A 27,680-nucleotide genomic window follows, 5' to 3' on the forward strand; every position below is an offset into this window, starting at 1 on the left:
TATTTTTTAAAAATGTGCACAGTATAGTGGCTTTATTTGTAAATGCTAAAGACTAGAAACAACTCATAATCCTTCACCTGATAAACAGATAGACTGCAGTATATGTAGTATAGAATATTGCTTAGCAGTAAGATAAACACCTGATACATGGATGAACCCCAAATTCATTATGCTAAGTGAAAGAAGCCAGACTTAAAAACCAATATACTGTATGATTTCATTTATGTGACAATTTAGAAAAGGCAAAAACTATAGGGAGAGAAAACAGATTAGTGATCACCAGGAGCTAGAGGTGGTGGGGTGAATTTGACTACAAAAAACTGGGGGAGGGGCGCCTGGGTGGCTCAGTGGGTTAAAGCCTCTGCCTTCAGCTTGGGTCATGATCTCAAGGTCCTGGGATCAAGCCCCACATCGGGCTCTCTGCTTGGCAGGGAGCCTGCTTCCTCCTCTCTCTCTCTGCCTGCCTCTCTGCCCACTTGTGATCTCTGTCAAATAAATAAATAAAATCTTAAAAAAAAAAAGGTGGGGGGATTTTGGGGTGATGAAAATGTTCTCTATATTGATTGGAGTAGTAGTTGTACAACCTCATGCATTTGTAAAAACTTGTAGAACCGTACCCTAGAAAAGGCGAATTTTACTGTATATCAACCATCTCTTAAGAAAATAAAGCAATAAAACAAAGTGATGGTATTGACCTGGAGGTTCAATTTTCAAGAATACATGTATGTTTAAAGATGTTTATCATTTGGGGCGCTTGGGTGGCTTAATCGGTTAAGCGTCCACTCTAATTTCAGCTCAGGTCATGATCTCAGATTCATGGGACAGAGCCCTATGTTGGGCTCTGCACACACTCAGCTGGGAGTCTGCTTGAGATTCTCTCTCTCCCTCTAATCCCCACCCCCGCTCACATACATACGCTCTCTAAGATAAATAAATAAATCTTTAAAAAATAGCATACTTATCATTTTATAGTTTACAACATTGAAAAACTAAAAACAATCCAAATATCCAATAATGGAGAAGTGTGTAAATAAATAGGGTATAAGACAAGTGCAAATTAAGTCTACAACCATATTACATATCTGTAAGATTGGCAAAAATCCCAAAGTTCCACAACATACTCTAGAGATGACACTGTGAGGAAACAGACTGGTGGGAATACAAAATTTTACATTCATATAAAGGTGAATGGACAACATCAAGCAAAAATCAGGGGCGCCTGGGGGCTCAGTGGGTTGAGCCTCTGCCTCGGCTCAGGTCATGATCTCAGAGTCCTGGGATGGAGCCCCACATCGGGCTCTCGGCTCAGCGGGGAGCCTGCTTCCCTCTCTCTCTCTGCCTTCTGCTCTGCCTACTTGTGATCTCTCTCCCTCTTTCTGTCAAATAAATAAATAAATAAAAATCTTTAATAAAAAAATCATATGCATGGTGGAGCTATAAGGCTGCTGTCTTCATGTCTGATACTACAGCTTGAATTCTGCAGGGCATCAGTCAGGAAGCATAGACAGATAAAAAATTAGAGAGCACAAGGACAAGCTGGAATCCATGAGACAGACCAAAACTGATGCTAGTTCTCACTACCTCCAAGTAGTGAGATACCTCCAAGATACCTTGAGGAACTGGGTATCTCGCCGAAGGTGGTGTCCTTTTCACTGAGCTAGACATCTGCAAGTCCTAGGAGTTGTAGAAACGGAATGATGATGCAAGGGGAGGTGAGGCAGTTGTCGGCCTGAATTTTGCCCCGTGCCAAACCAGTAAGCGAGTAAGTAAGCACCATGTGTGTTAGCCGCCAAAGTAACTGCCCCAGCCTTCTGGGCATGAAAACCAAAATGCTGCTGCTTCTCCTCTGCCCATCAAGTTTCATGTGAAAATAACTATAAACATAGAGGGATGCTTGGCGGAGCCAAGTTGACCCATTATAATGCTGCCCAAACCTGATAAAAACACAAACTGATGCATGTACAAGGCTCTTCCTGGCTGTACCAATTGCAATAGCACACAACTGGAAGGAACCCAAACGTCCATTAACAGGGAACTGGTTACGTAAACTAGAGTACATCCACACCGTGCAGCTATAAAATGGGCTGGGAAAAAAAAAAAAAAAAAGCCTTTACATGCTGTGCCATGGAATGATATCTGAGATATACTGAGAAGTGAGGGAAAAAGAAAACAAGAGATGCAAAACAACGAGTGTAGTATATTGTCTTTTTTTTTTATAATTTTAAAAAAAATTTTTTTTTAATTTATTTATTTGTCAGAGAGAGAGAGGGAGAGAGAGCAAGCACAGGCAGACAGAATGGCAGGCAGAGGCAGAGGGAGAAGCAGGCTCCCTGATGAGCAAGGAGCCCGATGTGGGACTCGATCCCAGGACGCTGGGATCATGACCTGAGCCGAAGGCAGCTGCCCAACCAACTGAGCCACCCAGGCGTCCCTATTGTCTTTAACCTAAGAAAATATTTCCTAGTTCTGTCCATTGGAAAGTCCTAGGAAAACAATTAACCCCATAGCAATAAGCACCTTTCACAACTAGAATGTGATCTCTAATACCATCTCCATTAAAGAGATCAGGACCCTTAAAGAAATAGCTGAATCCAGTTCAGGAATAGGAAATGTACAAGGTAAGCCTAGAATATTCTATCATACTCAAAAGTAATGTCATTTCACAAAGACATTAAAGCCAACTTGAAGGGGCTCTCACTGACAAAATTTCTGAGCAACAGAAAAGAATTACTTAAATAAGTTTAAATACTAGCTATGTTAAAATTCATGTATACATGAAGATGATTAAAAAAAAACTTACTCATCTTTGTAGAAAGGTAAAACAAGTAAATATAAGGAAAGATACAATCATTTATGGACTATTTTTCAGGGAAACTAAATAGTTGTTTTTTTTTTAAGATTTTATTTATTTATTTGACAGAGATCACAAGTAGGCAGAGAGGCCAGCAGAGAGAGAGGGGGAAGCCGGCTCCTCGTTGAGCAGAGAGCCCGATGCGGGGCTCAATCCCAGGACTCTGGGATCATGACCTGAGCCAAAGGCAGAGGCTTTCACCCACTGAGCGACCCAGGCGCCCCAAAACTAAATAGTTGATAAGGGAAAGTCCTCCTTTGTTGAATTCTAGTTAATAAATACAGAGGGAGTGGTAAAATTAGAAATAATGAACAGAGGCAGTGATCAGTCAAAACGTAGGGGAGTGGAGAACTTCATAAAGGAAGAATTAGGCTGACAATAGCTAAACATAATACCAAAGAAAAAGAGACAACCAGACATTATCTGCCTCTTGTCACAAGAGGATGTATTCCTAGGAAATGTTCTTGTCAGGAAGGTGAACACCAATCTGGGGAAGCCTCTACATCACAGCTGTCCCACAGAACCTTCTGTGGTGATGGAAATGTTTTTGTGTGCTATCCCATACATAGCTATTGAGCACTTGGCCAGTGAGACTGAGGAACTGACTTTTCCATTTTAATTAATTTTAACTAATTTAAATTTAAGTAGCCTCATGTAGTTAGTGGCAACCACTAACCATTTGACAAAGCAGCTACAGATCTGTCTGCTAACTTAGAGAAAATACAGGGGATAAAGGGACATGGTAAGTGACAGCACGTCTTCCTGCATAATGTGTTGACCTTGTTTGCATCCTTATTCAAACAAACCAACTGTGAGACAATCAGGGAAATCTGAACTGGATAATTCATAATATTAGTAATTATTTAAAATTTTGATTTTGATCATGATGGTATTATGTTTAGGTTTTGAGAAATTGTTCTTATCTCTTAAAGATACTTACTTAAGTATTTATAGATGAAAATATACATGTTTGGGATTTTCTTTAAACAACCTAGCAGAGGGGGAGACGAATAGTGGGAGGGTGTATATGAAACAAGAGTGGTTATATGTTGATAACTGTTAAAGGTGAGTGATGGGTATATGGGTATTCATCATAATGTTCTATTTTTGTAAAGTTTGAAAATTTCCACCACAAAATGTGTTAACAAATGAAGGAATAAATAAAACCTGGAATTAAACCAATAATATATACATACATCCTATGTACTATTATGCAACTCCTAAAAAGAAAGCATTGGATCTCAAATATATCATGGAAAGATAGCTAAGTTACATGAAATCAAGAAGGGGAGTTGAGGAATAATTGCTATGGTTTGAAGGCTTTTGTCCCCACAAAATTCCTATGTTGAAATCCTAACCACCATTGGTGATAGTATTAGTAGGTGGGGCCTTTGGGAGGTGATCATGTCAGGAAAATGGAGCCCTCATGAATGGAATTAGTGTGTTTATTAAAGGGATCCTACAGAGCTCCCTTGCCCCATCCACCATATGAGGACACAAGAAGTCTGTGATCTGGAGAGGATCCTCACCCAACCATGCTGAAACCCTTATCCTGAACATCCGGCCTCCAGAAACGTGAGAAATAAATTTCTGTTGTTTATAAGCTACACAATCTGTACTGATTTTCTTACAACAGCCCGAACAGGCTAAGAGAGCACTATATGAAGTGTGCCCCTATTTATGTAAACAAAAAGATGTAGTCATGTGTATATATGTTTGTAAGGAAATAGCTGCCGTTTTACTGTGCAAGTCCATTGCTTAGAGTATATTTACAAAACTACTTTTAGACATCCATAAGGATATATGTACAAATATTCTTACTGTAGCAGTCTGATCAGGCTGCCATAACAAAATACCACAGATTGGGTGACTTAAACCACAGAAATTTATTTCTTAGTTTTTGAGGCTGGGTGAAGGTGCCTGCTGATTCAGTTTCTGGAAAGAGCTCTTTTCTGGCTTGCAGATGGCTGCCTTCTCCTATATACATAGCTGAGAGAGACAGCAAGCTCTGATGTCTCTTCCTCTTCTTATAAGGACACCAGCACTATTGAATCAGGGTTCATCTTTATAACCTCATTTAACCTTTATCACTTCCTCATCGGCTCAGTCTCCAAATAAAGTCACATTGAGGGTTAGGGCTTCAACATATGAATTTGGGGTGGGACACACACACACACACACACACACACACATACACACACACACATTCAGTCCATAATATTTACTAAAGCTTTCTTATAGAAAGATTATGGAGATAATTTTAGTGTCCATCAATGGAGGAATGGACAAGTAAATTACATCCATATTATGTACTAGTGTGGGGAAATGTTCTATATATTTAAATATATATGTATATGTATATATGTGTGTGTATATATATATTTATTTAAGTATAAATAAATTTCTTTTTTCAAGATTTTATTTATTTATTTGACAGAGATCACAAGTAGGCAGAGAGGCAGGCAGAGAGAGAGATGGAGGAAGCAGGCTCCCTGCTGAGCAGACAGCCCCATGTGGGGTTCAATCCCAGGACCCTGAGATCATGACCTGAGCCAAAGGCAGAGGCTTTAACCCACTGAGCCACCCAGGTGTCCCACAAATTTCTTTTTTTAAAGTAGGTTCCACACCCAGCATGGAGCCCAACTCAGGGCTTGAACTCACAATCCTGAGATTAAGACCCAAACTGAGATTAAGAGTTGGACGCTTACCTGATTGAACCGCCCAGGCACCCCTCCAAAATATATTCTTGAACAAAGCAAGCAAATTGAAAATGCAACTTGAACAATATATGAATCATCCATATTAAAAAAAAATACAGAAGACCCTCCAACTATATCATCTCTCTTTCTCTGTATAGATAGGTAGATAGACAATCTGGAAGGAAAAAAATCACACATAACTATTATGGGTGACTAATCCTCGGGAATAGGAATGGGAATGTGGAAAGAGGGGCACTCTTACTTTTCCACTTTGTATAGGCTTAACTAATTTTAATTTATTTTAAGAAGTGAGCATTTGTTATGTTTGTAAATCTGAAAAAAATGCAATAAGTAGTTTTTTTTTTTTTTAAACTGCTTGATTCCATGAGATAGTATCTAGATTAGGTGCTTAAAATATTTAAGAAACAAATGTATTTGTTTATATAACATGAGATATGGTTCCCACATGGCTCAGGCTCTGTGCAGAGCTGCATTTGAATAATCATGGTCCAGAATCCAGAAAGTACAAAGTAGTTCCAATTAATACTGGCATGGGCTTAAAGAATACTAAGCTCTCCTTCTCCATTCTCCTACAGCTCCTCTTGAGACTTTCTCATGCCCAGATCTTTTTTTTTTTTTTGTAAGATTTTATTTTTAAATAATCTCTAATCCTCTGTTTAGTCCTCCCTCCCTTTCTCAGCCTTTCTCAACTCTTTACATATATATCCTTCTAAGTCTCAGGATTTTCTCTAGCAATTGGCCATCATACTCTGCATATCAAAAGATCCAAGAACCAGACTGGTGAAGACTCTTCTTCATTTGGGGGTGGGGAACAGCTCATTCCCTTTCACATTCTAATTTCACTGATTTCTCCAAATTTAGAATTTGATTCTGTTAGTTAATAGCTGATTCACCTGTATTACAGTTTATTTTCCCAACTAGATTGTATTTGGAGAAAAGGAGGTGGGGCACCGCTCTCACTATTTTTATTCCTTCCACAATTTCTTAAATTATTTAATCTGTTGATGTAAACAAGCTAATTAGGGAAATCCTTAAAAACGCACTAGTGTCCGGGGGCTCCAGGGACTGGGATCCTCTGTCACCAATGTAGCTTGTTGAGAATAATAATTTCCAGACTCACTCCCAAAGAGTCTAATTGAGGCCTCTGCATTTCTTATAAGTCGTATGTTTTCTTCACAGGTTAGAACAGTCGTAGCAATATTAAAGATTAAGAATTGCACTGCTTCAGCGACCGGACCCACACATATCCCTTCAAACTCTTTCAGAGGGATGTTAGCATTGGGCTTGGAGCTAGAGCATCCTGTCTTACCACTTCATCCATTTGGGCACTTGTTGTCTCCAGAGTGGGAATAAGTCACATGTACCTCACAGATCTTAACATGGGGACATATTGTGGGTATGTATTCCTTTTAAATAAATCTTGTGTCTGGCGAAATCAACCAGGGTTGGCCCCTGCCCTGCTCATATGGAAGAGACTCACTCAGTCCCCTTTAGGTCCCCAAATGACATCAAGATGAGAGATTTCAACTTCAGAGATGTCTCCTCAGAAAGGAAAGAGCTATAAAAGCAGTTGAGTAAGTCCGCACAGCAGCTACATCTTTTCTCCCCAAGAAACAAACAGTAATCCACTGTTTCTGGCAACTGAAGCTTTAACTTTGGGGAAACAATGAACTCTGAGCCCAAGCCTTCAGGTAAGTCAAAATCCCGAGGTGGTTATGCTTGTCTGGAGACTTGAGAGGCACGAAGTGATGGAGAAAGGTGAACAGAGCCGCTCTCTGGCTCATTTACAACCGGCTCGCCCTCCCTCATACAGCTGAGGGTTGCCGTCGCCATTTTACAGGGTGGGCTGCGCAGAATCCTGGCGCTAGGCCGGCCCGCCAGAGCCGGAGAGGACGTGGACGGGTTGGAGGGGGACAGCGCGCGCTACCAGGGGAAAGCACGCGTGCGCGCAGGCGGCAGCGGCGGAGGGGTGGGGCCGGGGTAGGAGTGCGCGTGCTCGGTGGGAGCCCGCGAAGTACCTGGAGGAGGTGGGGGGCGAGGTAAAAAGGAGTGGCGTTGAAGAGCGCTTGCGCGAGAGACGGACCGTCCGGGGGAGGGGGGCTCCCGAGCACGCGCGCGGAGACGGGACTTGGGAAGATCTCGCGAGATCTTCACGATGCTATATATGTGCGCAGGGAGCCCGCGTCCTTTCCCTGGTGTGATTCCGTCCTGCGCGGCTGTTCTGTGAACAGTAGTCGTTTATCTCCGTCCGCCTTCTCTCCCACCTAAGTGCGAGCCACCACCCCATGGAAGATTCGATGGATATGGACATGAGCCCCCTGAGGCCCCAGAACTATCTTTTCGGTAAGTGCTGGGAGGTTGGGGCGAGGCCGACCAGGGCCTGGTGGCTTTGAGGTGGGGGGGCGGGAATTTTCCTGAGGCCTGGGCTGGTAGAGAAAGCTAGGCACGCTAGAAGGCCTGAGGGAGGGAAGCGAGGTGCCGGGGCCCTGCAGCTTAAGAAATGGGAGGTCAGAAAAGGAGAGCTGGAGCTCGAAGCGGGGGAAGGAGGGGCAGCCTGAAGCCTGGGGCAGGAGCGATCCGAGGCCCGGGGCCTGAGGTAACGTAGAACCAACAGGCTGAGGGTTCGGCTTTATTTGGGGCCACGCGGTAGAGCCACGGGCATGATTTTCTCTTGGGTTCTGTGATTTCGTAGGCTTGTGACTCTTAGCTGGTGTCTTTCATGCTGGGCCCGGCCTTGGTGCTGGAGGTTGTGGGAATCCGTGGTGTGGGGCATGGTCTTGTTTTCTGGGGAAAAAAGGTATTTAGAGCCTGGCGTTGTCCTCGGGCCTCAGGAGTGCGGAGCTCTAGGGCGGATATTCAGCCCCGGTGCCTCGGCCAGTTGCGGGGGGAGGGGAGGCGCGGCCCGGCGTGGGGAGGCCGCAACCGCTGGGAGCACGTGGCTGCCACGTGGTTGGGGGAAGGAGGGGGTGTGGGCATTACATCCGGGTCTACCTGGTGTCTTGTCACCCCGGAGCCCGGCATCCTGGGGCTTAATTGAAGCTCTTGGGCGCGAAATGTTGGGTAGAGTGGCTGGTGGAGCCAAGATTGTGGGAGTCTTTGTTCAGTGCTTAACGTCTGTGATGGCAGTTCTCATTTATAGAGCGCTTTTTTTTGTTCTCACTTTGGTAGATTGAGTTAGCCCACTTTGCAGATGACGGTGCTGATGCGCAGAACTGAGGTGACTTAACGAAGGTTGTGCTTGTAGATTTAAACCAAGACCCTTGCCTCTAGAGCTGGTGCTTTATTTTTGGAGGGAGGCTGGTGGAGACCGCCTTCTGGAACGCGTTGAGCAAACAGCTCTTCTGAAAAGATGGGAAACGTGTGTAGGGTCGATAAGGGCTAGTACTGTTTAGGAATCTTCCCCTCCCCTCTCCAGAACGCAGTACCCTAGTAGAAAGAGCCCAGCTTTGGTTTTCAGTTCTCATGAAATTGTCGAAGCTCTATCTTTTGTCAGGCTTTGAAGTAAGTGCAAATCCTGCCCCACGTTTGTTCTTTATAGATCATGCTGAGATTTGTTAATTGAGATAACATTGAGGCATCTGTATACCAGTAACTGTTAGATGGCAGTTAAATGGAATCGTTTTAGTTAAAATGTTAATCTGATGGTCCTTGAAACAACTTGCCTATTGATGGAATGGGAGTAAATAACTCGCACTGTACATTATGGCTTTTATTTTTAGCCGTTTTGAATAGCCAGGGTTTTTGATCCTTTTATGCCATATTTTTGTTTTAATCTTTTCTACTGGAACTATCCCTGGTATGTCTATTCTTAAATATAATTTTTGAGCATAATTTAATGTATATCATTTCTGTTAACTTCAGATTGGGATTTTGATCCCTGTAGTAAGTTTTGGTTCTTTTTATATTTGTAGTTTTTCTCATAAGTATAAGCTGTTCATGTAGGTGTTTGTGTAACCATTCTCCTTTTTCAGTTTGCCACTTGGGTGCTTAGGTAGGTAATTCATCTTTTTTAATAGGGTTTTATCAATATTGTACATTAGACTTAGTTTCAAGATACAGGTTTCAGTTCCAGATTTACTCGGTCTTCGGGCCTGTTTCTACCTGAAAGTAGTAATAGTAGTGTAGTAGAAAATGAGATAGTATAGTGGGAAAGTGGAATTTATAAAGCCATGTGTGGATGTTATTTGATGTTTACAGACAATTGTTCAAGAAATCCAGGAAGAGCTACTTCTGCCCTGCCTTTTGGTAGCTAGAACAGTAGAAAACTTGTTCAATCATCTTCCCTTAAGTTTTCAGTGATATTCTTTGTTTTTTTCGCTTTATTTACAGGTTGTGAACTAAAGGCTGACAAGGATTATCACTTTAAGGTGGATAATGATGAAAATGAACACCAGTTATCTTTAAGAACGGTATTTACATTTTCCAAAATAAACTTTTTCTTGATATCAGCCTATTTCTTTTTATGTGACTTAACACTTCGATATTTTTTTATAACTGAGTATTGTATATACGTGATAGTGCACTTGGCATCTTTACCTCTCAGTTGGTAATCATGTGAAGTTCAGTCACACTAATGTTCAGCTTTCCATATTTATGTACTTTGTTTCTTTGGCTGCATTATAAAACCCTTTAGGGCAGTGATGAATCTTTTTTGTACTCTACAGTAAGGCCTGTAGCCTTACTGCCTAACTTGTGATAGGTGGCCAGTAAATGTTAGGTGATCCATACTGTCAGTAAGCTACCACTATGCCATCAAATACATTTCTATGCATTTATTCAAATGTATCAAATATTAGAAATGGATTGGCAAGGCGACATAAAACTTGAATGTCGTGCACAATAAAGTTTTTTATCAGTGGTAATAATAGTTTTATAATTGTTTTTTTTTCTTTGAAGACAGATTTTGGGGGATTATAAAATGCGAACTTAAGCTGAAATGCTATTTTTGTTCACAGGTCAGTTTAGGAGCTGGTGCAAAGGATGAATTGCACATTGTTGAAGCAGAGGCAATGAATTACGAAGGCAGTCCAATTAAAGTCACACTGGCAACTTTGAAAATGTCTGTACAGCCAACGGTAAGGGCACTTAAACTTTGGAATTTATGTCAAGGTCTGATTCTATTGCATTAAAATAGATGTCATTTAACTTAGACCAAGGACTTAGAAAGGAGGAATTTCCTTTGGTTCTTTCTAGTAGCAGTAGCTGTGTCTTCTTTCACTGTGGGGTTGAATGATCAACTCTTGAGCATAGTGGTTTGCTACTTGTTTGTCAGAAGTGGAAAAACAGGTTCACTGGTTTGTTCATTTGGCCTGTAATGAGTTTGCCTGTATGAGTTTGCCTGTAATGCCTGTTAATGCAAACATTATTCCAAGTTTATCGTGTAAAGGTTTTTATACTAAACATTCAACCTTAAAAATTTTTCCTTTTTAGGTTTCCCTTGGGGGCTTTGAAATAACACCACCTGTGGTCTTACGGTTGAAATGTGGTTCAGGACCTGTGCATATTAGTGGACAGCACTTAGTAGGTATGTTATTATGTATTAGGCTATTCATTCTCAAATGCAGTTGCTTTGTTCCCTATTTGAACTTTGTTCAGTAGTTCTAATACTCTTGTCTTCATAATCATTCAAATGGAAATAACGGGAAAAGCCTCCCCCCCCCATTTAAAACCTAGGAGAGTATTCGCCTTGGAAAGTCCTTTTTAAAAAATTTCTCTGCCCTGTTTGCTGTTTTTCTAGTAGATCTTTGTTTTTAAATGCTCACTACTGTTATGTTATGCCTTTTTTTTCTGAGTTCTTCCTTGTCGGTTGAGTTTTAATAGTGGATAATAAATTTATTTTAGCTGTAGAGGAAGATGCAGAGTCAGAAGATGAAGAGGAAGAGGACGTGAAACTCCTTAGTATATCTGGAAAGCGTTCTGCCCCTGGAAGTGGTAGCAAGGTTCCTCAGGTAGGTGAAATTACGGCGGATATCTTTTTTTTTTTTTTTTTTTAAAGATTTTATTTATTTATTTGTCAGAGAGAGAGAGGGAGAGAGAGCGAGCACAGGCAGACAGAATGGCAGGCAGAGGCAGAGGGAGAAGCAGGCTCCCTGATGAGCAAGGAGCCCGATGTGGGACTCGATCCCAGGACGCTGGGATCATGACCTGAGCCGAAGGCAGCTGCTTAACCAACTGAGCCACCCAGGCGTCCCTACGGCGGATATCTTACTCTGGCCTTTAGTTTATGTTAAGGCCAGTACTTGTTCATGAGTATATGGGTGTATATATTTATATATATATTTTTTTCCTTTAAGAAAAAAGTAAAACTTGCTGCTGATGAAGATGATGATGAAGAGGACGATGATGACGACGATGACGAAGAGTAAGTATAAGTAGTATGCTCTTAGGAGCTTGACAGGTGTCCGGGGGTTAGTTTATGGAAATTATTTACTATAGTTGTCCTGTGAAATTAATATAATTAAAGGGTAAATGGCCAATGGTTGTTATTTCGAGTTAAAATAGCTGAGTTAAAGAATATTACGGGATTAAGAGCCTTTACAATGCTGCAGTGTATTGCAAATTTTAAAAGAATATGCAATATTTCCCAAATGTATTTGACTAGCTTCTTTCTTTTTCTTTTTTTTTTAAAGATTTTATTTATTTGACAGACAGAACACAAGTAGGCAGAGAGGCAGGCAGAGAGAGAGGAGGAAGCAGGCTCCCCGCTGAGCAGAGATCCCCGACACGGGGCTCGACCCCAGGACCCTGGGATCATGACCTGAGCTAAAGGCAGAAGCTTAACCCACTGAGCCACTCAGGCGCCCCGACTAGCTTTTTTCTCAGGAAGAGTTAGTGAACCTGTGATTACAGGTCTTACAGGTCTGCTGGTATGTTTTTTATTGAACGCTATATGATAAATGGTTTGGGTAGAAAGAATCTGAATAATTCCAGCTACATTCATTTGTAAGTTGTTACTTCATGGTTTTTTTTCCCCTCACAAAGATTTTGGCTTATGGTTCTTTGCTCCTTACTGGTAAAATAAGATTCTTCTAAAAGAGATTAAGAATGGGTGCTTGGAGGGCGTCTGGGTGGCTTGGTGGATTAAGCTTCTCCCTTTAGCTTGGAGCTTGATCTCAGGGTCCTGGGATCCAGCCCCACGTCGGGCTCTCTGCTCAGCAGGGAGCCTGCTTCTCCCTCTCTGCCTGCCTCTCTGCCTACTTGTGATCTCTCTCTCTCTGTCAAATAAATGAAAAATGAGAAAAAAAAAGGTGCTTGGGTGGCTCAGTCGGTTGGGTGTCTGCTTTTGGCTCGCTCAGGTCATCATTCCAGGGTCTTGGGATCAAGCCCCTCAGTAGGGAATCTGCTTCTGCACCTCGCCCTGCTTGTGGGTGTGCATGTGTGTGCGCTCACTGGTGCCCTGTCTCTCCCTCTCTCACATTCTCTTGTGAGCTCTTTCCTGTAAATACAGTATTTAAAAAAAGAGATTAAGAGGATGTTCGTGGAGGATTTAAAATTGGGGTGGAAACAATTTAATGATAGATCTATTAAACTTGATCAGGCTGAGGTAGAGTTCTATGCACCTAAAAAATAAAATGCTGTTTGTAATTGGTCTTTCCTATGTGCAGTAATATTAGTAACTTTTGATAAGTTAAACTTTTAATGATCTGTCAGCTTTTTTCCCCGAGTTCCCAGGTTGGTCCATATATGTACACACACACACACACACACACACACACACACACACACACGTATATAACATAATTTAAACAGAATCTAAGGTCAAACATATACTAGGTAATGATCAAATATGAGAGTTAGGTTTTCAGTAACCTCAACTAGCCAAGCTGGTAGTTATTAAAAAAGCCATTTGAGCATGGCAGTGAAGGCTGTAAAGTAGGAAAAGACAAAAGAGTAGAATGCTTTAAAAAAATGCAGGATTACCTGCATATCAGACTTAGAAACAATTTAGTTGTTGTTTCACTGTTAACTACTTTGGAGCATAGTTTTTATTAGTCAGAATTAAAATGATATACCCCAGGAGAAGAATGGGAAATGGACTTAAAATAGAAATGAGAAACCTGAATGGTATATATGTTTTGAATTTTACTTAGTCCTTGGTCTCACATTACCTTTGTGCAGGTTTACTGTTTATGTCCAATAACCTATTCAGTGAGGAAACAATCCCTTCTAGGAAGGCTTTGGAGTGGGACCCAGTTGTCTTTATTCTGCTTGATTTTGAAAGATTTCCTGTCTTTAAAATAGGTATTTCTTGATACAACCACAGTGTAGAAGAGTTTGTGTTCTTCCATGTTCCCTCTAAGTTGTCTTTAAGTTTGGTGGTGAGGGAAGAGTGAAATAAATACATATAGATGTTAATCAGGGTCCAGATTACTAAGTTTTCATATAAGGGAAGAAAGGGTGGGTGGTCAGATAAATGTATAGGTAGGGATACTTAAATAAAACTGCTTGTGATAATTGGTTTTATAGAAATCCTTGTCATCTTGTTTCTAGTGTGGGGAAGAACATAACAGGAATTGGGCTTTAAGGCCAAAATTGACAGAATCACTGTTTAAATTAAAGGACAGTGTATATATAGCTTTGCCTGTACTACGTGATAATTTGGCAGTCATATTAATTTACCGCAGTTCTGGAAAGATGGGTGTTTTCTTGGTGCAAGTAGATGAAGTTGCTTAATTTAGAAACTAGTGTGGAAAAGAAAAAACATTTTGGCTAGTATAAAAGTTAGTTTTTGAGGTAATTAAAATATGAATTACATTTGCTATTAGCTAATACTTACATGAACTTCTCAAATTTTTCCCTACAATTCACCAGTTTAGAATTAGAATGCACAATTCAGTGGTTCTTACATTGCATAGTTGTGCAGTCATCACCACAGTTTCAGACCATTTCTTCAGAAAGAAACCATACTATAACTTACGTTTATGTTCTCCAGCTCTACTCAACCAGTAATGTACTTTGTCTTTTATGGATTTGCCTATATTGGATATTTCTTGTAAATGGAATTTTACATACAGTATGTGATTGATGTCTTGAGTCTTAAAAGAATCATGCATGTTATAGTATTACTAGTACTTGTCTTGATATTATTTGAGTTGTAAGAGTTTTTTTGTGTTTTGGGACAAGCACCTTTTCAGATAGAAATATTTTCTCCCATTCTGTTGGTTGTCTTCCACTCTTGAGTGGTATCCTTTGCACAAAAGTTTTTAATATCCTCATTGCCGCCTTTGTAATTGAAGCATAGTTGACCATACAATGTCACATTAGCTTAAAGTTTTGTTTTTAATGACTTGTGAAGTCCATTTTATTTATTTTGCTGCTTGTGCTTTTGGTATTAACTTAAGAAGCAATTGCCAACTCTAGTGAAATCTTTACTGTGTTTTATATTTAGATCTTTGATAGATTTCTGAGTCCGTTTTTCTGTATGGTGTGAAGTTAGGGGGACCAACTTAAGATTCTGCATGTGGATTTCCAGTTGTCCCAGCACCATTTGTTAGGCTTCTTTTGCCATTGAATTAACAGTGTGATCACTGTTGTTGAAAATACAATTACTATAAATACATGGGTTTATTTCTGGGCTCTCCAGTTTTATTAATGTGTGTGTATCGTTAACTGCTGGTAAAACACAATTTGATTTCTGTTGCTTCATAGTTTTTGTGGGTTTCTTTGAAAACACTAGGTGAATCCTCCAACTTTGTTCTCTTTCAAGATTGTTTTGGCTGCTTCAGGTTCTTCAATTTTGATACAAATTTTAGGATCATTTTCTACAGAGAAGTCATTTGGGACTCTGAGGGACTGTGATGAATCTGTAGATTATTTTGGAGTTGCCACCTTAGAATATTTCTACTGATGTGTGAACATAAGATATGTTTCTATTTAATTTCTTCAGACTACGATCTCCAATTTTTTTACTCATTTATTTGTAAAAGAACACAGTATTTACCATCTTAACCATTTTTTAAGTGTGCAGTTCAGGAGTGCTAACCATATTCATACTATTGTGTAATAAAGCTTAAACTCTTATCTACTTAATATTGAAAATAATACTTGTTGAGTGAAAACTCCTTTCTACCATTCTCCAGCTGTCTGGAGCCACCTGGCAACCACCAATCTGCTTTTGGGTTCTTAGGAGTATAAAGATTACTTTTGATACTTCATTAAGTGGGATCATGTAGTATGTCTTTCTGTGACTGTTCTGTTTCAGTTAACCGTGTTTTCAAAGTTCGTCTATGTTTAGCATGTGACAGATTTCCTTTAAAAGTGAATATTCCAGGGGCGCTTGGGTGGCTCAGTTGTTTAAGTGTCCGACTCTTAATTTCAGGTCAGCCATGATCCTCAGGGTCCTGAGATTTAGAGGGCTCCACTCCATGCTTGCTCGCTCTCCTTCAAATCTTACCCAAAAATCTGAATATTGTAGTAATAATTATGAATATTCCATTAATTGTGTGTACATCACATTTTCTTATATATTTGACTGTTAATGGATATTTGGGTTGCTTCACCTCTTGGAAATTGCGAATAATGCTGTAATGAAGATGAACGTGCAGAAAGCTCTTCAAGATCCTGCTTGATTCTTTTTGTCAGTCCCCAAAAGTCTGAAAGTTATTGTCTTGATTGACAAAACTTGTAAGTTCATCCAATTTCTACATAGTTTTTTGGCTTATGTGAGTGCATTGAGTCAGTATTAATAACTCTCTTCATTTGTAGTGATGATGATGATGATTTTGATGATGAGGAAGCGGAAGAAAAGGCTCCAGTAAAGAAAGTAAGTAGGATACAATGGTATGAAGTCTGAAACAGCTAATAACAGAAATACTGGAAATTTTTTAGTGCTTTTCACTTGTTTTGTAGTTAATGAAAGCTGCCTTGGGAGGAGTTGGTGATCTCATATTTATTTTAGTCCTGAGTAGGGTTGTCATCCTAAAAGTAGTAGTGAAGTAGTAGTGTAGTAGTAGTGAAGTAGTAGTGAAGAATGATCTATTTTCTTTATCCATGGGTCCTCCTCCCACTTTATTAGTTCTTTACACCTTTTGTCAGAATGACTGCTTTTGTCTTAGCCTGACTGCCACAGACATAGTGTTAAGGAAGTTTTATTTGCACTCATATCTGTTGTTTAGGAGAGGGCAGTGATTAAGATTAATTTCTAATTGCAGTCTATACGAGATACTCCAGCCAAAAATGCACAGAAATCGAACCAGAACGGAAAAGACTCAAAACCATCAACACCAAGAACAAAAGTAAGTGGCACCATGACACATAAATGCAGCTTTCATTGTAGTAGTTAAAAAACTACAAAGTTCTCCTGTGGAAGAAGCTAGTCTGAAATTTGACATTGTTTGGAGAACCCTTGTAATTGGTGTCTTAAAGAGCCAAAGTATGCTTGTTAGTAATTACTCTCCTATGGATGACTGCTGGCATTTTAGTGGAGGAGGATGCCAACAGAAAGATTTTTACTGCATTACAAACCGTTGTGTCCTGTAAGGAGATTGTTGAAAGTATTTTATGGCATGGTACAGTTTTTCAACCCCGGCTGTGTGTTAGGATCTGACAGCTTAAAAGAACCACAGTACCTGGGCTTGGAGATTATTAGAAGCTGCAGGATGGGCCTCCAGCATATCAAGCTGCATTTACTTGCTTCATTCTTGGGGCCTTTGGGTTTCAATTTTGAAACCTTTAAGTGGTTTCCTCTAAGTGTAGAACTGATCTGGTGTTGAATTACAAAAGCAAGCTCAAAGTATTCCTATTCCTTTCTTAAGGGATGATACTAAGAATAAAAAAGTTTTTCAGATGTTAATTTGAAATAACAGCGCAACTATGTACATTTTATAAAGAAGGATGGTAAATAAGAGGGATTTTTCTTGAGAAAAACCAGGTAGATAGGGGATGGGTCTTAAGAGCTATACTCTAAGGACCTTTTGAAGTTCATCTTTTTTCTCCCCCCACCCAGGGTCAAGAATCTTTCAAAAAACAGGAAAAGACTCCCAAGACACCGAAAGGACCTAGTTCTGTAGAAGACATTAAAGCAAAGATGCAAGCAAGTATAGAAAAAGTGAGTAAAAGGATCTTTCTTTAAGAACTAGATAGGTTTATTCTTCCCTATGTTAAGGTAATACTGTTGTGAAGGCTTGGAGCTACATTGCTCCTTTTTTTTTTTTTCTTGCTACATCTACCTGCCCCTTTTGTGTTTTTTGTTTTGTTTTCAGAAATGCATTACTTGTTTTTTCACATTTGTTTTCTAATCTCATGATTTTTTTGGTATGTACTTGAATTTACTTGTATTTTATTTTATAAAAGAAATACAACTAAGTTGGTTTTAAGGTTCATTCTGATCTTAACTGTGTGCTATGGTGACTGCTGTGAATTGTGTAAGACTGATGATTCACAGACCTGTACGCATGACAAATAATACATTATATATTAATTTTAAAAGTTCAGTAGATTCCTTTGCTTGTTTTTTTGGTTGTAAGATGCTACAGAACCAGCAGAGGGCGTTTGGGTTTTATAAAATTATAAGCCACTGGAAAAGTGGAGACAGTGTTGTTGCTTGGTGGTGTAGCTAAAAAAATACTCATGACTGACTCTAGTCATACATTTTCCAACAAATTGGAAAATGTCTTTTTCTATTTGCTTTTTATACTGAGATATTATTGGTCAATATATGTGATAATATCTTGAATCTTTAATAATGCTTAAATTTAAAAGCCTTTTGTCTTAGTGGAAATGTGAGAAGAAGTTAGCTCTCATCCTGTTGCTTGATTGGGGAGCTCAACTAAACCTTAGTGAACTTGGACTTGTAGAATATGGAATAAATAGTTTAAAATGTTTTGAAACATTTGTGAAAGGCTGTAATTCTGAATTATTACGATATAAGACCTCAATTAGTGAGAGTAAAGGCGGGATGGTGATGAAAAGTCGCTGACTCTCCTTTCCCCTTGTTTTTCCTGTGCTTTCTAAGTTTTACCTGGCTTTGCTAGATGTCCTTGTGCAGTGAAGAGTCAGTTGGAAAAATAATGTTTAGAACCAGGATGTGTTCATTTGTGCTTTGGTGCTATGGTATCCTTTCTAGGTTCTGGTAGCACGGCTTTATTTTTATCCCTTGCATACAGTGCTAAAATGACATCTTTAAGATCCCCCCCCCCCATTTTAATATGGTCCTATCTCCTTGATTTAATTACAGGCGAATTGAACAGTCCTGGGCACTACTGGTAAATTAAGCCCAAAGCTGGGGAGAGAGGAAAAGGAGAGACAAATATAGTCCATACGGACTGTCATCAACAATCCAGACTGAAGTTTCAAATTCCCTTTCCTGATTTGCCACCTACTCACACCCCCTTCCAGGCTGGAAGCAATCTCATTCTTGATCTCCTAAAGCACTTTTCTTTTGACTGCTGTGATTTCAGTGACCCCTTACACTTGGCTTTCTATGATGTGTGCATTTGCCTCACTTATTGATGATGTTTCAGTCACTTCTGTATCTCCCTAGCTGCTCAATAAATATTTTAATGAATCAAATAAGAATGTATGTGACAATAATTTAAAAATTGGAAATTACAGTAAGGTTTATTTTCTAGGTTATAGAGGTAGTTTAACTATCTTACACCATATGTCTGATCCCTAAACTGTTCGTGCCATGATTCCTTTGACATTTTGAAACCTTGATCTTTCAAAATGTGTAGAAAATTGAGGTTAAAGGAAAATTAAAATTTAGTTATAAAAAGAGGAAACAAAAAGGATATACTTAGTGTAAAAAAGATCAGAAGTAGTGATGAATATGAACGTCTCAGGGTATTTTGCAGTAATTGTAACTTGGTGATGAAATATTTTGAAAATAATTTGGTGCTAGTAGCATTACGATTTCTTCCCTGTATCCATAATTGATGAAGGAGGTTCCAAGTTACAATTAGTGAAATGTGGGGCTAATTTTCCCTCCCATTTGACTTCATAAACGTCCTGAACTGACTCCCAGGTTAGCATTGTGCTGAACCTAGGTTTTTAGTAAGTATTAAAACAATTTTGATTTCTTTGTATGTGGTACTCAAAAAAGGGTATACATTTGTTTTGTATTTGGTTCTGGGTGGTATATATAATACAGTAGGCAGGCAGTTGACATTTGAGGGTCTGAAGAATCTCAAGTGTAGCTTATATTTTGTATTTTTAGACAAAATATATTGTCTAAAATTGGAGAGAATTCAAGACTGATAAATGTAGCAGTATGGGAATACTATGAAAGACCTAAGGTTTTTTCCCCCCTTTTAACTTTAAATTCAATTGATTAACACAGTGTGTTAGTTTCAAAGGTGTAGAGTTCAGTGATTCATCAGTCTTAAACCCAGGGTTCATTACATCATGAGCCCTCCTTAATGGAAGACCTAGCTCTTAAGTCTCGTTGCCCAGTAGGTGTTTCTGGGCCTAAAAAACAGTGTTAAAATGAAAGAGTTGAATTGATATAAAATGAACCAGTGATGTGTGTAAATAGCATGAAAATCTGTGAGGAATTTCCTAATACCTCAAAAACAGTGTTTCCGTACTTAACCTTAATAATGCTTTTGTCTCCTAGGGTGGTTCTCTTCCCAAAGTGGAAGCCAAGTTCATCAATTATGTGAAGAATTGCTTCCGGATGACTGACCAAGAGGTAACTGAATTTTCAGGACATAAGACCGAATCCAAGTATTTTACTGTGCCTTATCTATGATTCTTTTAGTTTAAGTATTGGCTTCTTTTAAAAGGTTCCTAACCACAGACAATACTTGAGATTAAATACATGGAAACTTTTAAGGATTTAGTTGGTAGAGATTGAGAAGATAACTCTTCAGTACATTTTTCTCAGCTTTTGATAATAGTGGGTAAATTATCTTTTTGGTTCCTGAACTCACTTTTAATTTTGGTGCTTTGTTGGTTAAGGAAGTAGTATTCTGTGGTTTCCTTGCTGCTCCATTTGAGTACTTGAGGTAGTCTGGACTTCGGCTTTCTTGTGAGTTGGCAGAGAATACCATTTTCTGCATAGGTCTTAGGGGAAGCATATTTTGCTGAAATCAACCTAAAGTGTAAAATCTGGAAGCAAGAAGCCAAATTGTAGTTAATATTCAATATCTTAGTTGGAGTCATCTGTTAAGTTTTGTATTATGTGTTATTTTGTTAATAGAAAAAAATGCATTTATTTTTATTGTCTTATTTATGGTTGCTGACTCAGATTATAAAGGAAAACTTAAAAACAGGTAAGGTTCCTAGGCGTCTTATATATACAGAACACTCTGTTAAACGGCTTTTGTCAAGAATCCCCAAGCCTCAACTTTTCTCAGTAAACGAGGAAATTTTGTCAGTTGGAGTTTATTTTCTGCCAGTTATTTAAGTACTTAGATGACTTAAATGGCAGTACTGTTTATGTCCAGTTTGAAACCCATTCAGTATTTCAACACTATTTGTGAGGTCAGCCTTAATTGACATGGCTGTGAAATGATGAAATACAGTTTTGCACTCTTTTGGTTGCTGTTCTGTTTGTGTATATTTGAACCCCAAAGTGCAAGTGTGAATTTTCTGAATAGTGGACATCTGTTACACAAAAATCTTGTGAAACTGCAGTATGCAGCTATTAGTTCAGTGTTGTGTAGTGGAAAGTAAGATGTAAATAACAGGGAAGCACAAAACAAATGATTTCTCCCACTAGTACCAAAGGAAGTGGTGAAATAAAACTTGGAATTAAGAACAATTCAGGGGAAAAAAAAATAACCGAAGTTGTAAAGGACTTCCACCCAGCGTATCAGTCTTGGCAGCTGAAATGACTGAATTCCTGCTTTCAGAAGTATTTTCTGAGTCTAAAACGGAAAGCCTATTCTCAAGTGCAAGGATGAAATTTCTGCAATATCCAAAAGTAGTTCTGCTTACTATTACAGAGATTGATCAAAACTATAAATATGCCTCCTGTTTTTACAGCCTACTTACAGATACAGGTCACAATGTGTAAACATTTTTTTCCATTGCTTGTGCAGTTTTTCTAGTGAAAGAGCGTTGCTTCTGAGGATTTGGCTAGTAAAATCCCTTCCAGATGGGACTTGAGAAATACTAGCAAATCTTTGCAAACGCTCTTGAATTAAGAGTTAATGAAAACAATTGTACTGCTTTTTGTGAAGAAACAACAGATGAAATTTTGGTGAATGTTTTTGTAAAGATAAAATGTTTACTCAAAGCAGTGATGATACTACAAAAGGTGTTTTGCTGTCCTCATATTCTGCATAGTACTGCCCCGGTGGCGTCTGAGGTTTCTTTTGACTAGAGTGTCATGAGATTGTTCTTCAGCATTTATATTGAACTGAGGGAGGATTTTTGTGAGATTTACTCACGTTTGATACTCCGTTCCTTTGTGTTTGAAACCCTGTGGCTGTTGAATAATGGTATTTTTCAGAGTCCTCTATTTGAAGCCTTGAAAATCATACTTCTGAAGAAAAGATTCTAAATGTTCTTAGTGACATTTTAAAATGGTTAATTGAATAAAGCCTATGTTTAGCAGTAGGATTATGTAAATGCAGAGAAGTTCAAAAAACTTACTGTAATGTACTCCTATTGTCTTAGAAGGAACTTGTTGAAGGCTGTAGAGTTGACAAACATCAAGACTATTATTTTTATTCATAGTTTTAAAGGTTTTTTTTCTTAAGTACCTTCCATCCATCACAGGGTTTGTACCACAACCCCAAGATAAAGAGTTACATGCCCCACCAACTGAGCAGCCGGGCATCTCAAGATGCTTTTTTAAAAAAGAACGTTATCTATAAATAGGAATAGAAATGCCAACTTGAAGTGGATAATTAATAACTATACTTAGCCAAGACTGTCATTTGAGTAATGATTCTTTTACGTGGATTAACTAGCATGAGAATAAGTAAGAATTTCATCATGTGTTAAAGGAGGACATAGAAATGGACAGAGATGCTCTTTTGTGAGTAGACAACATCAAATCATTAGATTTTAAGAATGGAAAACAGATTATGTCTTGGAAGATTGGTGTTAAGTGATTTAACAAACCAGATAAGAGCAAGTGTGAGTAGTTAATCTGGTGTGTTTCAAGTAAATGTAATTTTTTTTAGTATGTGTCCCATAGGCTTAGAAGTAAATGTGTTTAACTGTGTGTTCTGTATTTCTACATGTTAAATCTGGCAGCCCTAAAGCAGATTACATTGGCCAAACTGGCTTCCCTACTCTTGCATTTCATTTATCTAAGCTATTAGATGTATACTGGTACCATTGACTCTGCTTACAAAGATTCACATGACTTTAGTCTGATTTGAAGTATTTGAAATAAATTATGTCTGAGTATATATTTGGTTGAAATTAGTTCTTAATTACGTAGTGAACCTTTTTGGTGGTAAGATGAAAAATAGATATGTTGAACTGTACAAAGAGACGTGGTTTAATTTATTGGTGTCTATGAAGTGTTGTGGTTCTTTAACCGCATTTCTTTTTTTTCCAGGCTATTCAAGATCTCTGGCAGTGGAGGAAGTCTCTTTAAGAAAATAGTTTAAACAGTTTGTTAAAATTTTCCGTCTTATTTCATTTCTGTAACAGTTGATATCTGGCTGTCCTTTTTATAATGCAGAGTGAGAACTTTCCCTACCGTGTCTGATAAATGTTGTTCAGGTTCCATTGCCAAGAATGTGTTGTCCAAAATGCCTGTTTAGTTTTTAAAGATGGAACTCCACCCTTTGCTTGGTTTTAAGTATGTATGGAATGTTATGATAGGACATAGTAGTAGTGGTGGTCAGACAAATGGAAATGGTGGGGAGACAAAAATATACATGTGAAATAAACTCAGTATTTTAATAAAGTAGCACTGTTTCTCTTTCTGTTATTTACCCTTCTTATACTTTGTCAAAGAAATAAGTGTACATAGTTAAAGTGTCAAATACTATCCTAAAATCCCTTCCCTACCCCTCCAAATAGATCTGCTTCTTGGAGTTAAACCCATCTATTTTTCATCTTGAGCATTTCATGTTTAAAGCTTCCCACTTCTTAATAACAGATGATAATTATGACCATGCAGGTGTGTTTCCAAGTGTTCAGACCACCTATCCACTTTAGCCCAGTTTTTACTGGTAAAATCTGGCAAGTTGAACATGTTGCAGCAGCTTTTCTCAACGTGGGTTCTTCATCTAAAGGGGAACAAATTCTGTTGACTTTTTTTAGTTTGCCCAAAAAACGCACATAATTTACACATTTTTAAATCTGTAGGAGAAAGATTAATTTATTGCATGTGGTGGTTACATGAGGACATTTAGGGGCTAATTCTTGGCATCTTTTATCTGTTTTACCCTGTGCCAATTGTATGATGGTTCTGTCAGATTACTCTTCTTCCTCTTGTTTTGCTGTGGTGTCTCCCAGTAGTTGGCTAATACCTGGAGGAAGTATTTTTTGACTACTTTTAATCTGAAAAGTTCATTTTTGACACAATTCACTGCTGCTAAATCTCAGAATTTTAATTGTGCCCTATCTGGCTTACTCTGTTTCCATTTTCAAGTGTTTGTCTAGGACCAATTTTCCTGAGAACTGATTAAGAGTGCCCTATTGCTGGTTTCCTGAAATTTTATAATTTGTCTTATTCTGAGCCCTGGGTAGACTGGGTCTGTTCTCTAGGGAGTCTCTAGTTTGGGGCCATGTTCTTCGGGGAGATTTTGCTCTCCTTTTTAAAGTCTGTCTGTTCTTGGGCCTTTGGTTTGATGCTCTTGGAAGTTTTTCATCATTGCATTTTGTTTTCACTTAAGGAGAAAGGACTATTTTATGTCTTCAAATTTGTGTTGGTTTTATTAACTTCCAAATGCTTTTTGGTGTTTGGGGGACATACTATTAGAAGTTTGAAGAAACCCTTTTCATCCATGCATTGTTTACTCAAGTTTTTTTGTTTGTTTTTACCCTTTGTCTTTTATATTGATTAGGAGAATAGCTGTCTTTGATGAGGCTGTAGTTCCAAATACTTTGATGGGAATGAGTGGGTGTCAGCCTTTTAATCTTCGTATTGGTTTTGGTAGAGCATCCTTATTTTTTCATTTTACTTTTTAAAGTAGGCTCCATGTCCACCATGGGGCTTGAACTCACGGCCCTGGGATCAAGAGTCAGAGATGCCATATGGGCTGAGCCAGCCATCAGGCGCTCTGAGTAACTACTATGGAGGGTAGAAAGGGTTGGTGCAGTACTGTCTTTCTAATCCCACTTTCCAGGCTTCAGGTGTCTCTTCTAGTCATTTACTTTAGATTTTGGTTTTCTTCATTGATTATTTCATTTCCTTTTCAAGGTGTCTGTCCTTGTAGTTTCTCTTTTTATATCTTTAATGGAGATTCAGTTGGAAATGGCAAATGTTCATTGTTCTTAATTTGACTTAAAAGTACCTCTTATTTTAAAGGATGTCTTATGCTTAACATTCGTACTTTAAATTGATAGACTACCAAAACGCTTAGCCTGCATGTGAATTTGAAAAAGTTACTGGTCTTAAATAGTGCCACAGAGTGTGCTACCAAGAACTAAATACATTAGAGTCATTCCTTCCCCAGATAGTGTTTTGCGTGACAGTACGTGATGATGTAGGACTATATTATGTAATTAGTTACTTAAAATGTTCAGAAGTAGAAGTATACTTGGAATATAATGTCTTAACCAAAATGTAGGTCTGAACTGTTTTGAGTTGCTTTGTCTAGACGTTAACCCTTGGGTTTAGCTGATGGGTATCTAATGTACCAGGAAGACCAAAAGGACTTCTTCCCATTCTGAGAGAAAGCTGTTGGCCTTACTGGTGGTTGTTTTTTGCACATTAAATAAAGCCTATCAGATCCATCTTTGTAAAAGATTCTAGGTAGGGCAGGTTTTCTTGTGCCTCCGAAGTCACTTAATAGTGCTTGGTACTGGACTTCAGCCAATAAAATATGTTAATCTGAAAATTGAACTCTTAGGCTTGTGACTGAAAATTCTTCCTTTAAAAAACACTTGTGCAATGCAAACTGTTAAGTGAGATTGGCCATATTTAGATCAATATTGGTTTAATTACTAAAAAATAAATACAATTAAGGTACTTAGGGAAAGCTAAAGATTTTTAATCAAAGCATTTTTAGTTTTCTAAGACTAATTAGGAAAAAAGTAATTATTTCCCTTTGTCCCTAGTGCTTTTTTAATTTTTCCCCAAATTTATGGGACTCCTGGGTGGCTTAGTTGGTTAAGTGTTTGCCATTGGCTCAGGGTCATGATCCCAAGGTCCTGGGATCAAGTCCTACATATGCTCTGTCTCTAACAAATAAAAAATCTTAAATTTTTTTTCTTTTTGTTAGAGTGAGTGCACAAGAAGGGGACACTGCAGGCAGAGGAAGAAGTAGGCTCCCAGCTGAGCAAGGAGCCCAGTGTGGGACTTGATCCCAGGACTTTGGGATCATGACCGAAGCCAGTGGCAAGACACGTCACTGACTAAGCTACCCCGGTGTGCCCCTAGTACTAATTTTCTTTTTAAAGATTTATTTTAGAGAGAAGGGGAGAGGGGGTGGTGGGAAGGGGCAGAGGGAAAGAATCTAGAATCCCCACTGAGCAGGGAGTTTGAAAAAAGGGGCTTGGTCTTAAGATCTTCAGATCACATGACCTGAACTGAAATCAAGAAGCGGCCACTAACTAAGCCACTCAGGCACCCCAAATCTTGATTTAAAGTAGTAGAGGGACCTGTAAGAGAAACCTGGTTTATTTTCCGTAATTTGGGGAATTTATAGTAGGTATACCAGGTTGTTTTTAACTTTTTAAACATATATTATTTGCTTCAGGAGTACAGGTCTGTGAATCATCAGTCTTACACAATTCATAGCATTTCTTGATGGAATAACTATTATTTCCCTTTTTTAAGCCAGTCTCCAAGATACGAACATTTAATGGCTTAGTTCTTTAGCAGTACCATTTACAATTTGCAGGCATTTTTTAAAAAAATCCCCACTTGTATTGCCTCTGTACCTGACTTAAAAAAAACAACTATTTGTATGTTCTTTACTAATTTTCAGAATGATGGATTGATGTTCTTTCATCAGAGCAACCTCTGAAAGTAGTTTTAGTTAAGTATCCTGGATTCAGATATTTTTATATATTGGTATTTTGCTCTTAGATCTTTTTTGGCTTTTGGGAGTCCCCTTTGAGCTTATTCCTACCATCACAGACTCCAGTAGTCTGATAGTGTCTTGCTTTCTAGTGAGAACATTTTCCAAGTTCATCTTCATTTTCTTTCTCAGACCTGGAATGATCCATTTCTTGTAAAGAATGGCAGGGGCGCCTGTGTGGCTCAGTCGGTTAAGTGTCTGACTTTCAGCTTGGGTCATGGTCTCAGGGTTCTGGGATGGAGACTTGCATGGGGCTCCCCACTCAGCGGGGAGTCTGCTTCTCCCTTTCCTGCCCCTCCCCCTGCTCATGCTTGCTCGCTCTCAAAATCTTGTAAAATGAAAAAGAATGGCAGTTAGGAACAGTCTGGGTGGGTGGTGATCATTAGCTTCACTTTATGGATGATCAGGTCAGACCCTTTGCAAAAGTAATGGAGTTGTCAGAGCATTTAGAGGGCAGTGACATAACTTGGGTAACTGAGAGAAGCTTCTCTTCACTTGATACCTTGGTCATGTAAGGTTGTGTTACCTTCAGTTTCAACCACAGAACAAAATAATGCCATTTGGGGAGAACAGATCAGACTGTCTAAATGGATTTATGCAAGTAATAATAGTATGAGGTTTATAGTGTCACAAAGCTGTAGAAGCTTCTAGGTGGTCTTGACAACCAGTTGCTTAAATGAGGGAGATAGTCTAGGGTGTGGGGCTTTCCTTGGAAATGGTCCAAGAAAAGTTGAGGGTCACCACACATGGAGCTGCTGAATAAAAGGTAGTGGTCTGGGCTCTGGAAATAAAAGGTCACAGTTTGTTTTTGTTTTAATTTTTTTAAAATTCCAGTATAGTTAACAATAAAGGGTTAATGTTATTTCAGAAAGTCTAAGGCTACCTTCCAGCCAGTTCTTGCCAGAGCCAGTTGCTCCCTGACTCATGCATTTGGCAGTAGAGGTCCTGCTTAATGCTGTGAAAGTTCTAAGAGCTGGTTCTGAGAAAATATCAGAGCCTCGTGTGTTCTAA

General features: G+C 38.9%; 1 protein-coding gene across 2 annotated transcripts; it reads left to right on the top strand.

The window, feature by feature from the left end:
* Positions 1–7,741: 7,741 nt before the first annotated feature.
* On the top strand, positions 7,742–23,386 carry NPM1 (nucleophosmin 1). Of its 2 annotated transcripts, XM_047729997.1 has the most exons (11): positions 7,742–7,914; positions 9,901–9,980; positions 10,527–10,646; positions 11,002–11,095; positions 11,413–11,519; positions 11,865–11,932; positions 16,276–16,333; positions 16,722–16,805; positions 17,516–17,617; positions 20,126–20,200; positions 23,030–23,386. In XM_047729997.1, exons 1-11 carry the CDS (start codon positions 7,857–7,859, stop codon positions 23,066–23,068), a joined length of 885 nt encoding a protein of 294 aa, XP_047585953.1. In that variant the 5' UTR covers positions 7,742–7,856; the 3' UTR covers positions 23,069–23,386. The 2 variants fall into 2 exon arrangements, with proteins under 2 accessions (XP_047585953.1, XP_047585954.1); XM_047729998.1 differs by lacking the exons at positions 20,126–20,200; positions 23,030–23,386 and adding an exon at positions 18,746–19,080.
* Positions 23,387–27,680: the final 4,294 nt, after the last annotated feature.

This window comes from Lutra lutra, chromosome 5 (genome assembly GCF_902655055.1).
Source record: "Lutra lutra chromosome 5, mLutLut1.2, whole genome shotgun sequence".
NCBI lineage: Eukaryota > Metazoa > Chordata > Mammalia > Carnivora > Mustelidae > Lutra > Lutra lutra.

What these genes read in the sequence shown, in the direction of transcription:
- NPM1 (XM_047729997.1), top strand. Translation starts at nt 7,857, where the DNA reads ATGGAAGATTCGATGGATATGGACATGAGCCCCCTGAGGCCCCAGAAC. An exon ending in ACCAGTTATCTTTAAGAACG is followed by an intron (nt 9,981 to 10,526) that starts GTATTTACATTT and finishes TTTTGTTCACAG; the next exon opens with GTCAGTTTAGGAGCTGGTGC. An exon ending in TCCGGATGACTGACCAAGAG is followed by an intron (nt 20,201 to 23,029) that starts GTAACTGAATTT and finishes TTTTTTTTCCAG; the next exon opens with GCTATTCAAGATCTCTGGCA.